Source organism: Nyctereutes procyonoides, unplaced genomic scaffold, assembly GCF_905146905.1.
Source record: "Nyctereutes procyonoides isolate TBG_1078 unplaced genomic scaffold, NYPRO_anot_genome, whole genome shotgun sequence".
NCBI classification, from domain to species: Eukaryota; Metazoa; Chordata; class Mammalia; order Carnivora; family Canidae; genus Nyctereutes; species Nyctereutes procyonoides.
In genome coordinates this window covers 35,946,055-35,960,701 of record NW_026575030.1, presented here as the reverse complement: position 1 = coordinate 35,960,701, position 14,647 = coordinate 35,946,055, and the positions used below count along the sequence as shown (strand labels likewise).

Below are 14,647 nucleotides of genomic sequence, written 5' to 3'. Positions count from 1 at the left end.
ATCTCCTTTTCATCTATGTGTTCTCTTCCTACGGGGAGCTATTTTTATTAGTCTTTGTCTTATCCTGTCACGCCTTCCTTTTGAAAATACAAGCACATGTGTATGTGTACTTCTCTTCTATATTTCCTTCACCCTTGCACAAGACCTTGTAGACTCTACCTATTGCCTGTGCCTTTTATCACCCTTGTACCACTGGATGAGATCTTCAGAAACTACTACAGAGCTCCTCCTCATTCCTTTTTAATCAGCATCTTTACCTGGATGTAGCATGGATGTGCACTGGGATTCTATGGCACGGGCTAGGCCATAAATGCGCAAAAGCAATATAGTATTTTTCAGGGCCCTTCTGAATCATCAAGTCCCTGTCAAATATTCTTCCTATCCTTCTAATATTTGTCACCCAGCTTGTCCATAGTCATTGAAATTGGTTCAATACTTTAAAAAATTGTGTTTTCAAGAGAGAGCTTTCTAGTTGTTGCTAAGTTCCCTGAAGGCAGGTGCTAAGTCATTTCTATCAGCCCTTCTTATATCTTCACTAATCATTTCTTGATCCTTGATTTAGTTGCTTCCCTTCCACTTTTTCTGGCAGAAAAAAAAAAGCGGGGGGGGGGGGGACTACTCTGCAGAGGAAATAACAGGAACAAAGGCACAGAAGTAAGACTGTGTGGGCGTCCCTGGAAATGGCAGGGAACCCTGACTGCAGGGAGCCCAAGTCAGTGTGGCTGAACGGGAGAGATGCCCTCTCACCTAACAGCAAGAGGGAAGGCCCACTTAATCCAGTTCAGGAAGAGACTTGGCTGAGGGCCCAAGGTCAAGCAAGAATGAATGAGTAGACTGAGATCTGACACTTGATGATCTAGACGTGCTAAATGCAGAAGTGGTGAGAGAGGGAACATTTGGAGTGATATTCCAGGACAAGACGGCCATGGATTGGGAGCTGTCATGACTCCACGATTCCCCATGCAAACGCTTACCCTCGATTCTAGCTTCTGGATCTGCTTTCTATTCCCCATCACTGCATTCTGTTCAGCTTCATCCAGCCTCTTTTGTAAGTCTTTAATTGTCTGCTCCATATTCCTTCTCATCCTCTCCAGGTGGGCACTGGTGTCTTGCTCCTTCTTTAGTTCTTCGGCTACGTTTGCTGCCTAAAGCAGAGAGAAAGGAGCTGAGCTAAGCTGGCAGCCAGCTGACCTTCAGATTTCCACCCACAACCTTCCAGTCGTGATCTGACTAGATGGCATGCCCTCCTCCGTGTATTAATCTCCTCCACTTTTCTGTCCCTAACATGCGCCACCCTGGAGTTTGTTAATGATATGGCAATCACGATGACATCTGCTGCCAGGGAGACTGGGGTGAGGGGGAGCAGAAACAGGCCAGAGAGGAAGTACTGCATGAACAACGCACAACACCTGTATTGAAAGAACAACGATGACCAACTGAAGCAATAGCTTTGAACACACCAAAGCTCGGGACATGTCCTATTAACATCACGCACCAGGAAAGTAGGGAAGGGTGCCTATGAAAATCTTTCACATCTCACTTTTCTAATTCTGTGATTCACAACAGCAAACAAGTTTAGGCTCCAGGAATTTGGCAGCTACAGATGCTCTCATTGCCAATAATCTGGCACAAGGAAGGTTAATTCTTGTTTGTGAAGCCTGCTTTTGGCTTTAGCTATGTGTACAAGGGCTTGATGTCTCGACAAAATTATTAAGAACTGGTTCATGAATCTCTCAGCGCATTTAATGTAAGAACAGTGTCCTCCCAGCCAAAGCTTCTCTGTCTATCAGGTTACCAACCATCTGTATAATTTAAGTGTGAGACGTCTGTGCAGATGGTGAGGGCAAAGAATGAATTATGGAGGCAACTCTGGGTTCTGCTAGGTAGGCCTGGGACTCAGAGCTGAACTATTAGAGAACTGGAAGGTGGGGGAAGAGGTAGTGAGTTCATTTTTCAAGTGTCAAGGAAATCTTATAAAGGCATGGTAAAGCAGAGAGTCTTCATAATGTGTGACTGCATACATTTCCCAAGCTGAAGCAGACACTCTTTTTATTCCTTTCTCTCTATGTGGATTTTCATAAATGTTAAGCCACATTATTTTTCCCTTGGCCATCAAACATCTTTAAGCTTTCACGCACCTCTTTTCCATCACGGAGCGGAAATGTCTCTGCCTTGATACCAAATGGCTGAGTGATGGGCACGCTTCTCTATTCTTAGAGAGGGCTGGCTTCTATAGCAACCTGGTGTCCATGATTTGGTGCGAAGGTTTTGTTTAGCTCCTCAACTGCCAAATAACTCAGGCAAATCTAGACACAAGCTCTTCCCCTCTTTGAATTTTAAAATGACTGATATAAAATCTAATTAAATGTCTTGTCTCCCTAGTTGCCATACCCTTTTCATCAAGAGGATCAGCTTCCATCCACACAGCAGAGTCAGGGCTGCTGCACAGAGTTGGGTATTGATGGACTACACGGGGTCACTTGATGGGGACGGAATGAGTGGAGGCTGCAGTTAAATGCACACTCTGCTCAGCAGGCCTGGGACCTGCAAGGCCCTCCACCTCCCTCCGCTAATTTGTATTCTGAGTGTTACCTTCTGCTTGCTATGCCCTTTGAGAGAAGTGCTGCATCTGCCCACAGAGGGTCCCAGCGGTGGCCTTTCTTCAGTTCCCACAAAGCTCCAGACAAGGCTGGCTGCCAATGCCGAGCTTAGTGCCATTTAGGAAAAGCACCCCCCATGAACAATTTCAAACTTGCAAATAAAGAAGGCATATCAGCCCTGAAATCCTTCTTTACCAGCCTGATTGCGCTACTCACAAACAATAGTTATGGGTTGTAAGAAATAAGTGAAATAAGCTTTCTTTCCAGATCATCATCATCAAACCGTTACAGATGCTAGGAAAATAGCTATTTGTAAGGATATACAGGAAGAATTGTTTCTAGACTCTAGATGTATTGATTCACAAGTGGAAAGTGGCTTAACTGTAAAAAAAACAAAACTTCTTGCTTTCATAAGGTTTCGCTTATAGCAATTCAACTGTTCCTTTTTATTGTCTGAGTAGGTTGGAAGGGAGGAGCTAATTGGCCTAATTTTTCAAAATGGGAACAGAGAGGCAGAGGGGTCAGCTAACCTCCTCCTGGCTATATGGAGAATCAATGGAATTCTTTTTGACTGCAGATCTGCTTCTGCCCTTTGGCTACTGCTCTGGTCAACTCTGGAAGACAGGAGTGAGCAAGCAGTCAATGGACTCACCTCAGTGGCTGCCTTCTTGGCCTTCTCTTCTGCATTTTGACACCTCTGCACTGCCTCTTCGGCTTCTTTCTGCATCCTGGCAACATCAACCTCCAGTTTCTTCTTCTGGCTGAGGAGGCTAGTGTTCTAAAGTGGAGCAGCGCTCTCATTAGGCAAGTTGAGACCAGGGAGGCAAAAGCAGACTGGTCGGTTGAGGACATGCAACAGGAATGGACTCTGGCCAGGAGCAAGTTGTGTTCTCAGCTGCCGCAGTCAGCAAAACAATACTTCCCACCCCAGGAAGCCACACTAGACAACTCCCCTTTGCCAACAAAGGCATATGTGAATAGAAAGTACTTCATCTGTTAGAAGTTCGATATTAGAGATAGTTTGTCTAATATGGGTCCAGATAATCTACAAGTCCCAAGCGTGTGTTTGGTTTTCAACTTGTTGAGGAGGACTGGTTTCTGCCTTTTGTTCTCTGATGTGATAGGAGAAAGTGTTCCAGAGCGCAATTAAGGGTCAGCAGCAGACATTTGGGGAGCAGGAAGGTGGGGAATAAAAATCAGTTGCCTGCATGCTGCTCCAGGAAAACCGAAACCCAAACCCAAACCAGAACTTCCCTTAACCACCTCCCTCTCTATCTGACTGCAATGAGGCGGCGGCGGGAAGTGTAGCTCAGATGAGCCTCATCCCTCTAGCCCTTAGGAACCCATCCTCGGGAGGATGCTGGGTATTCTGTGGCTACGACTGTCCTAATTCTTTCCTGGGTTGTGACACTAGAGGCTGAGACTCCTTTTGCTGCTATTTGGCCCATGTTTGAAGCACAGCTTTTCTGAGGGTGTGAAACCTTAACACAGAGAATGTAATATAAAAAGCACAGGTTCCTATTTTTGATTTCTCTTCATTGTCCTTTCACTTTTCTCTAGCTAGTGCCTCTCTCAGCAGCAGGACGGTACCTTGGAATTAGAGAGATATTCCAGCCTCCCACTGCCCTGCTTCCTCAGTGGCATGAAGCATCTTCATCGAGGCTGCCATGCTCTGTCCTTACAGAGAGCTAGCTTCTATGCTACTGGGCCCAGGCTTTTCCTGGGGTGGTGGTGGTGGTGGTGGTGGGGATGACTGTATTTTACTGGAATATTTTCTGGGTGCTCACTGCACATAACTCCACAGAAATTCTTTCTTCATAAAGGAAGGTAGAAATATATGTGCCTACTTATTTATACATGGAATCATTTAAAATCTGCTAGTGAGATAATGGTCAAAACTTTTTCAAGCTGAATGACTCTAATTGGTTCTTTTGGGGAGGAAGAGTTTTAGGAGATATTGTGCCAGAGGGCAATCTAGATCGTCACAGCTCAGGTTTGAAAAAGAACACGTGTAATCAGCTGAGAATAAGTTTGGCCTTGTATATTTATTCTAGGCTTAGAGGTCTGGGGGTGCAGAAGGGGTGAAGAAGGTTCCATAAAAGATACACTTTGTTATCAAAAGATTGACAGCATGCTATTAATTGCAAGGTGCCCCCATGTGATTAATGTTGGGGAGAGGTCCTTGTGAGCAGTGTAGTATCACCTGGATATGCTGGTCAAAGGGAGAATTCATTTGAGAAATCATTTGGTTCCTGCATCCCACTGCAGAGATTTTGATTAAGTAGATCTGAAATGAGACCTGAGAATTTGCATTTTTTCTGTTAGCTTCTGTGATACACTGAAAGTGTCAGAAACTCTGCCCTAGAGATCAGGTTTCCATGGCCTAATTTTCTTTTTGTTTTTCCAATTCATCTCCTCCTCTCTCTGTCTGCTTTTGCTCTGCTTGATGTCCTCAGCTCTCTCTGGGCTAGTGGTTTTTCATCATATTGGGACCCACTGGTGCATTATCAGTTATAATAGGCATGGCAAATGATTTATTACCAATAGCTAGATTAAGTACTACAGATAGATGACTACTTTTTAAAAATTCAATATCCTACTTTATAAGAATCCTGCTCATTATATTTTAGATAAACTCTCTTAAGAGAGAAAGAAAATATTGAAGTGACCCTTCTGGGAATTATGCATAACATACAGCCTATTTGTCCCATATCTTATGATATCTAAATAGAGTTGGGTCATGCACAATGTTTTGATGGACCCAAAAGTCAGACTGTAGGCACAAACTGATTGCAATGCCTTGCAACTGGTACATCTCTGCCTTGTCCTTCCTTTTTCCCAGTATTTCTCAATGGGGACGAAATTGGCATTCTGGAAGGGGCACTTCATTGTGAAGTGGGGTTATCCTGCACCTAGGACAATATTAGTATCTCTGAGTGCTGCCAACTAAATGTCACTGGCACTTTCCAGTCACTGTGGCAACCAAACTGATCCCACAGACATTTCTAAATGCTTCAGAGTACGGCAGTTCTGCCTATAGTTGTTTTAATCCACTCTTCAAAGCAATCGCCAGAGTATACTTCCTGAAACGAAAATCTGATCATTTCACTCTTAGCTACTCAAAATTCTTCAGTGGATCCCCATTAGCTGCAGGACGGAATTCAAGCTGCATCAGTCTCACACTCAAAGTTCCTGGGAACCTGGCTCCCCCTGCCTCCTGGCATCATTTCTCTGATCTCTCCTAACCCCGCCCCACCATGTTCTAGTGAGTATAGCAATTTCCCTCAATAGCCCAAAGCTCCTCCTCCCCCATGCTTCCGTCCTTGGCTTCACAACTCCAGTTAAGCATATTGTGCATCTAGTGAGGTCTTAGACCCGGAAAGGCTGTCGGCAGGGATGTGCTTGCCCTGACTCTACACTTCAGCAGTGAACTGCAGTTCCTACCTGGGGCTTCACTTTTTAAGGACAGTGGAGTTATTCTGCATGTATATCTGCTCAGGTTATGGTGGGTGCCCTATAAATGTTGAATGATTCACTGTACACATTTGTCCTAGCCACAATGGTTCCTCCTGATTCCATGAGAATGGCAAGCAATCTAAGAATTCTTGCTTCGTGTCACTTATATAACCTTCCATGGGAAACCAGACTCCTGACAGCTCATCAAATCTGTCAGCAGCCCCTTAGAATTGCTAGAAATCTCCTGGCTCTGAGGCAGGAACATTTTTTTTTTCTTTAATCCTGGGATGCTTGGAGAGCATGTGACTTGGAGGAAATAGGAGAAGCAGGCAAGTGGTTCTGGTACACCAGGGAACGTTCATGTCTCCCCAGTATCCTGGCTATCAATGCTCTGGGAGTTCATTCTTTTGGACTAGTGTTATGGGCTAAATTGTGTCCCCTTCAAAACAGATATGCTGAAGTCCTAACCCTGTATCTCTGAATGTGACCTTCTTTGGAAATAGGACCTTTACAGAGGTAATCAAATTAAAATGAGGTCATTAGGAAGTGTCTGAATCCAATATGACTGATGTCCTTATAAAAAAGGGAAATTTAGACACAACTACCAACAGAAGAAAGATGGTGTTAAGACAAGGAGAGAGAATGCCATGTGAAGGCTGAGGATTGAAATGAGGCATCTATAAGCTCAGGAACACCAAAGATTGCCAACAGACCACCAGAAGCTAGAAAAAGGCAAGGAAGGATTGATTGACCTACGAGATCCAGAAGGAGCATGGCTCAGCCGACACCGTAGTTTCGATCGTGTGGTCTTCCATACTGTGAGAGAATCAGTGTCTGCTGTTTTAAGCCACTCAGTTTGTGGTCCTGAGTTATAATAGCTCTAGGAAACTAATACATCTGGGCATGAATGAAGAGTGTGCCCACTGCTCTGCTGCCAAAGGCGCTCCCTGTGTCTCATGCCATACCCAAGGCTTCACATGACAACTATGTATGGTCTAAGGCTGAACAGTGGGTGGAAACTGTTGCCTTCACACAGCTGGTGCAGCTAATGGGGAGAGCTTATGGGCCTCACCTGGGTATGGAAAAGATTGATTCTCTCTGTGGCCTGCAGGAGTTCTTCCTCTGCCAGCCTGCGCCCACACTCTGTCTGCTTGTACAAGGACCTCAGTTCCTCTAGCTCGGACTGGAGAAGAGAGTTGTGCCTCTCAGCCATAGCCACCTGCTCCTTCAGCTCACTGTTCAGGTGTGTGCTGTCATCTAGCTGCACCTGAAGGTCCTGCGAGAGAAAACACAGGCCTGGGGCACAGATCGCTCTGAGTTCAATAGGATATGCACCTGCATGTATGCACCGAGCAAAGCTCCACCAATTTAACTTTAAGCGTGTTCCTACTCTCTTGAAGAATTAGATTTGTTGCCCTTACTTTTATTGCTCAACACAATCTCTTAGTCTGTTTACTCCATACCCCCATATTACAATTTGAAATACCTTGACCTGGGTCTGAAGCTGGCCCAGGGATTTGGTTGCCTCTGACACCTGCCGGTTGGCACAGCTAAGCTGGAGTTCCATCTCACTGAGGTCCCCTTCCACATTCTTCTTCAGCCGGGTCACCTCAATTCTGCTTCTAGTTTCAGAATCCAGACTAGACTGCAGGGAGTCAATAGCGCATTGCTTGTTCCTCCTAATTTTAGAATAACATTCAGGGGAAAAAAATCATGCACCCAAATTAAGAAAGGTTACCTGCTGTGTACCTAGTAGTTTAGGAAACAGAAAAAAATTAAGATTCAAGACAATTCTGGGTAATTAACAAAATGAGTCTAAAGGGTTATCATTTTAGAAACATTGAGGTTGGGCACCTGGGTGGCTCAGTCAGTTAGATGGACAGTTCTTGATTTTGGCTTATGTCATGATCTCAGGGTTCTGAGATTGAGCTCTACACTCAGGGAGGAGTCTGCTTGAGATTCTCTCTCCTACCCTCTCCCCCCACTTGCATGTTCTCTGTCTCTCTCAAATAAATAAGTAAATATATTTTTTAAAACATAGAGGTTGAAGGGTTAGGTTAATGAAAGTTAATGAAAGCATCATACCAGGTTAATATTCCCAAGACAACTTCCCACAAGAATCATGGAAATTACCAGAATCTTGTGAGGTTCCAGTGGGGCAGACCTAGCCTTGTCTAAGATGCTCTAATGTATAGCATAGAGCAAACACCTGGATTTCCTAGAGTGGCTAAGGATGAAGGAAGAATGCTCTTCCAATAGCCATAATATTTAAACTACTTTCAATGGTGAAACATGTCTGAACAAGGTAAGAAAGAGCACTCAGGCTGAAGTCTCAAGGACCACAATACTGCTCTAATGGCCTGTAGATGCTTAGCTCTTCTAGAATAGCATGGTTATCTTTCTCTAGGAGTTGGAGTATAGTCAAGGGTAGGCTGAGAAAATCAACTGCTGTTGTGAGGATTCAGTTGCTTCAATATTCCTTTATAACAGCAGAGCCCTATGCTAAAACCGTGTTTGCAAAGTGGGAGAATGTAACACCCAGAGTTAGCCCCTCTCCTCTGCTAACCCCATGTCCCTGGGCCGCACAAGTTGAGATCAGCTTCTCATGTCTATTCTTAGGTCCTGGCTTCTGTTCAGCTTGCAGTTCAGAATTCTATAGGGATGCCAGTATATAAAGTTAACAGAGACTGTTATAGCTGAATATGTACCTCTCCATTTATATGTTGAATCCCTAAACCTCAGTATTTCAGAATGTGATTATCTTTGGAGATATGTCCTCTAAAAGAGGTGATTAAGGTAAAATGAGACTGTTGGATAAGGCCTAATTCATTCCGATTTGTATTCCTTTAAAAAGAGAAGATTTGGACACACACAAACACACCAGGGATGCACATGCACAGAAGACCATGTGAGGACACAACAGGAGGATGGCCATCTGTAAGCCAAGGAGAGGCCTCAGGGAAAACCCAACTTGCCAACACTTTGATTTTGGACTTCCACCTTCCAGAACTGTGAGAAAATAAATTTATGCATTTAAGCCACCCAGTCTGCATTTGATTATGGCAGCCCAAGCAGGCTTACACAGGGACTCACACTCTCAATACCAGTAAAAGCATAAAGGCACTTATTTGTCTTATATTGAGGAAACTTATTTTTGCCACAGCTGACTCTCCTCTTGCAAGAACACTAACGCATCCCTTGTTTAGTGTCAAAATCCTCTGTAGAAAGATACATCCTATTTAAGCAATGTTTCAAACTGTACTTTTCTACAGTTGTTTATGAATCTTCATGAGTGCCTGCAGACAATAGAAAGTGCTGTGGTTTCAGAGGCTTGGATATAATACAGGTCTAGAGAATGGCCTCTAGACAATCAATACATTTCATGCATAGTCATGTTTTAAAAAGAAAACTCCTCCAAGTACCTTTTAAAAAAAAATGAAGCACTCAGGACTAGGACAATACAGTAAGAAATTCCTCTCCTTACCCCCAGAAATGTGGAATACAATTTGAAAAAGGAAATCAAATGCAAAAAAAGAAAATCAATATAAAAACTTAAAAAGGAAAACCATCAATAAAGTTTTCCTAGTGAATAGGAAAAGATATTCTGCAAGTGATATAGTAAGTGATTAAGATCCACAGTATATAAAGAACATACACAACACCAAAAATAATGATAATCTGATTACAAATGGGCAAAAGATATGAACAGATATTTCTCCGAAGAAGACATACAGATGGCCAACAGACACATAGACAGATGCTCAACATCACTCATCATCAGAGAAATGCAAGTCAAAGCCACAATGAGATCTCGCCTTTCACCTGTGAGAATCGATAAACTCAAAAGCAAAATATAATAAGGGTTGGTGAGGATCTGGAGAAAAAGGAACCCTCAAGCACTGTTGGTGGGAATGCAAATTTGTGCAATCACTATGAGAAACAGTATGGACGTTCCTCAAAAAAATCAAAAATAGAATTACCATATGATCCAGTAATTCTACTACTGCTTACTTACCCAAAGAAAACACAAATACTAATTTAAAAAGATAAATTAGACCCTTATGTTTATTGCAGCATTATATACAATAGCCATGATATGGAAGCAACCCAGTATCCATCAACAGATGAATGGATAAAGAAGATGTGGTATAGCCTTCAAGGGGAGATGGTGGAGTAGGAGGACCTTATGCTGACCTGATCCCATGGATAAAATTAGGTAACACCATATCAGTGTAAATAAACCAGAAAATACACAGACTAGCAGAACCAACTCTTCACAGCTAAAAGTAGAGAAGAAACCACATCAAAGAGAATAGAAAGGGCAGAGACATGGTTGAGACCTAAATGGACTGATAGGTTTGTCCACAGCAGTGAGGAACACAGAGATGAATGAAACAGACCCTCACACCAAGCACCCCAGGCACGAGGAACCTGTTGGGAAAGACAAATCCCCATACTTTTGGCTTTGAAAATCAGAGGGGTATGGCTTCATGAGTTCTTACAATTGGGCTTAGTACCTCAAACTGTGAAAATCAGTAGGATGGATTCTGGGAGAACAATAGAAAAATGAATTCTATCCTTAAAGAGACTGCATGACAAACAGCCCCTCAGAGATATGGCATAGAAGCAGCAGTTTGAAAAATATCTTGGCATCAAAATTGTCAAGGAAGAAGTCTAACTTTTACTCTTTGCAGATGACAAGAAACACTGCATAGAAAATCTGAAAGACTCCACCAAAAAAATTACTAGAACTAACACATGAATTCAGCAAAGTTGCAGAATATAAAATCAATGTGAAGGAATCTGTTGCATTTATACACACCAAAGGAATCGATCCCATTTGCAATTGCACCAAAGACATTAAGATACCTAGAAATAAACCTAACTACAGAAGGACAAGGTCTATACTCTGAACACTACAGAACCACTTATGAAAGAAATTGAAGAGGACACAAAGAAATGGAAAAGCATTTCATGCTCATGGATTGGAAGAATATTGTTAAAATGTCTATATTACCCAAAGCAATCTACACATTTAATGCAATCCCCATCAAAATACCATGAGCATTTTTCACAGAACTAGAAAAAACAATCTTAAAATGTGTATGGAACCAGAAAAGACCCTGAATAACTAAAGAAATTCTGAAAAAGCAAAACAATACTGTAGGCATCACTATTCCAAATTTTGAGCTGTATTATAAAGCTGTAGTCATCAAGATAGGATGGTACTGGAACAAAAACAGACACAAAGCTCAATGGAATAGACTAGGGAACCCAGAAATGGACTCACAACTATATGGTCAACTAATCTTTGACAAAGCAGGAAAGAATATCCAGTGGAAAAAAGATAGGCTCTTCAACAAATGGTGTCGGGAATATTGGACAGCCACATGCAGAAAAATGAAACTGGAGGACTTTCTTACATCATACACAAAAATAAATTCAAAATGGATGAAAGACCTAAATGTGAGACAGGAAACTATCAAAACCCTAGAGGAGAACACAGGCAGCAACCTCTCTGACATTGTCTGTAGCAATGTATTACTAGACATGTCACTGGAAGCAAGGGAAACAAAAGCAAACATGAACTATTGGGACTTCAAGATAAAATGCTTCTGCACAGGGAAGGCAACAATCAACCAAACTAAAATGCAGCCTACTGAATGGGAGAAGACATTTGCAAATGATATATCTGATAAAGGGTTAACGTCTAGAATCTATAAAGAACTTACCAAACTCAACCCCCCCCAAAAAAAACCCACAAATAACCCAGTTAAGAAATGTGCAGAAGACATGAATAGATACTTTTCCAAAGAAGACATCCAGATGGCTAACCGACACATGAGAAGATGCTCAACATCACTCATTGTCAGGGAAATACAAACCAAAGCCACAATGAGATACCACCTGTGTGGAGGTTCCTCAAAGAGTTAAAAGCAGAGCTACTCTATGATCCAGCAATTGCACAACTGGGTATTTACCCAAAGGCTACAAAAATACAGATTTAAAGGGGTACATGCACCCTGATGTTTATAATAGCATTATTAACAATAGCCAAACTATGGAGAGAGCCTAAATGTCCACTGCACGATGAATAAAGAAGACACATACACACACACACACACACACACACACACACACACACACTGGAACATTACTCAGCCATCAAAAAATGAAATCTTGCCATTTGCAACTATGTGGATGGAGTTGCAGTGTATTACACTAAATGAAATAAGTCATAGAAAGATAAATACCACATGATCTCACTCATATGTGAAATTAAAGAAAGACAAGATATGAACATATAGGAAGGGAGAAAGAAAAGGAGAGAGGGAAGTCATAAAAGACTTAAAAAAAAAGATTTTATTTATTTATTTGAGAGAGAGAGAGTGAGTGAAAGAGAGAAAGCATGAGAGAGGGGAGGGTCAGAGGGAGAAGCAAATTCTCCACAGAGTGGGGAGCCTGATGTGGGACTCAGTCCTGGGACTCCAGGATCATGACCTGAGCCAAAGACAGACATCTAACTGACTGAGCCACCCAGGTGCTCCAAGCCAAAAGAGACTTTTAATGATAAAGAACAAACTGAGGGTTGATGGAAGGGGGGATGGGCTAGATGGGTGATAGGTATTAAAGAGGGCACTTGTGGGTTTTTTTTAAAATTTTTTTTAATTTAAATTCAATTTGCCAACATATAACACCTAGTGCTCATCTCATCATGTGCCTAAAAAGGGCACTTGTGATAAGCACTGGGTGTTATATGTAGGTGATGAATCACTGAATTCTACTCCAGAAGCCAATATTGCATGGTATGTTAACTAACTAAAATTTAAATTAAAAAAAGAAAGAAAATGCTTAAGGTATCTGGGAAAACTTATTTACTAATCTTCATAAGGACACTATTTTCAAGAACAGGAGACAGAGTTGACTTCCCTAACATATAGGAACAGACACAGAGAGCTAGAAAAAAAAAAATGAGGGAGCAGAGGAATATGTCCCAAATTAAAGAACAGGACAAAATCACAGCAAAAGAGCTAAATAAAACCAAAATAAATAATATGCTTGAAATAAAATTTAAAGTAATGGTCATAAAGATACACACTGTACTTGCCAAAAGAGTGGATGACCTTGGTGAGACCTTCAACAAAGAGGTAGAAAACATAAAAAAGAACCAGATATGAAGAACTCAATAACTGAAATTAAAAATATACCAGAGGGAATAAATAGTAGACTAGAGGAAGCAGAAGAACAAATCAGCAACCCGGAGGACAGGGTAATGGAAAGAAAACAACCTGAACAGGAGAGAGAAAAATAATAATAAAAACTGGAAATAGACCTAGGGAAATCTGTGACATCATCTAGTATAACATTCACATTATAGGGAGAGAAAAGGAGGCATAACATTTATCTGAAGAAATAATAGCTAAAAATTTCCTGAATCTGGGTAAAGAAAGAGAAATCCAGATCTAGGAGGCAAGGAGAGTCTCCAAGCAAATCAATCCAAGGAGGTCTACACCAAAACACATAGTAATTAAAATGGCAAAAAGTAGTGATATAGAATTTTAAAAGCATAAAGAGAAAAGGAAACAGTTACATATAAGGGAAACCCCATAAGGCTATCAACTGCTCTTTTAGCAGAAACTTTGCAGGCCAAAAGAAAGTGGAATGATATATTAAAGTACTGAAAGAAAAAAAACCTACAGCCAAGAATACTCAATCCAGCAAGGCTACCATTCAGAATAGGAGGGATAAAGAGTTTCCCAAATAAAAGTTACAGGAACTCATGACAATTAAACCAACCCTACAAGAAATGTCAGAGACTTTTCGAGTGGAAAGACTATAAGTAGGAATAAGAAAAGTAGGAAGCACAAAAGCAGTAAGATTAAGTATATTTATAAAAATCAGTCAAGGGACAAAATAAAAGGATGTGAAGCATGACACCATATACCTAAGAGGTGGAGGGGAGAGGAGTAAAGAATGGGTTCAAACTTAAAGGACTATGAACTTAAAATAGATTGCTATATGCATGTTATATATAAACCTGATTATAACTCAAGTCAAAAACCAGTAACAGATATGCAAAAAATAAAGAGAAAGGAATCCAAGTATATTACTAAAAAAAGCCAGCAAACCATGAGAGAAAAAGAGCAAGAGAAGAAAGGAACAGAACTACAAAAACACCATATAACAAGTAACAAAGCGTGCCTGGGTGGCTCAGTAGGGTAAGCATCTGCCTTCAGCTCCAGTCATGATCCCAGGGTTCTGGGATCGAGTTCCCTATTAGGCTCCCTGTTCAGCAGAGAGTCTCCTTCTCCCTCTCCCTCTCACCCCTGCTCATGCTTGCTCTCTCTCTCTCTCTCTTTCAAAATAAATAAATAAAATCTTAAAAAAAAACAAGTAACAGAACCTTGATTAGTACATACCTATCAATAATTACTCTGAATGTAAATGGACTAAAAACTCCAATGAAAAGACGGAAGATGGCAGAATGAAAAAGCAAGACCCATCTGTATGCTGCCGACAAGAGATTCATTTCAGACCTAAAGACACCGGCAGATTGAAAGTGAAGGGATGGATGTGGCCATGTGGCTCAT

At 41.6% G+C, this 14,647-nt stretch overlaps 1 protein-coding gene across 1 annotated transcript in view; it reads right to left on the bottom strand.

Moving 5' to 3' along the window:
- Positions 1 to 14,647, bottom strand: part of MYH15 (myosin heavy chain 15) — a 153,076-nt gene that overhangs the window by 23,390 nt on the left and 115,039 nt on the right. Inside the window, exons 35-38 of the mRNA XM_055316556.1 lie at positions 7,543 to 7,735; positions 7,129 to 7,332; positions 3,253 to 3,378; positions 975 to 1,145 (exon numbers count right to left, since the gene is read on the bottom strand). Coding sequence (XP_055172531.1) covers positions 975 to 1,145; positions 3,253 to 3,378; positions 7,129 to 7,332; positions 7,543 to 7,735 — 694 coding nt within the window. The remainder of the gene's footprint in view (positions 1 to 974; positions 1,146 to 3,252; positions 3,379 to 7,128; positions 7,333 to 7,542; positions 7,736 to 14,647) is intronic.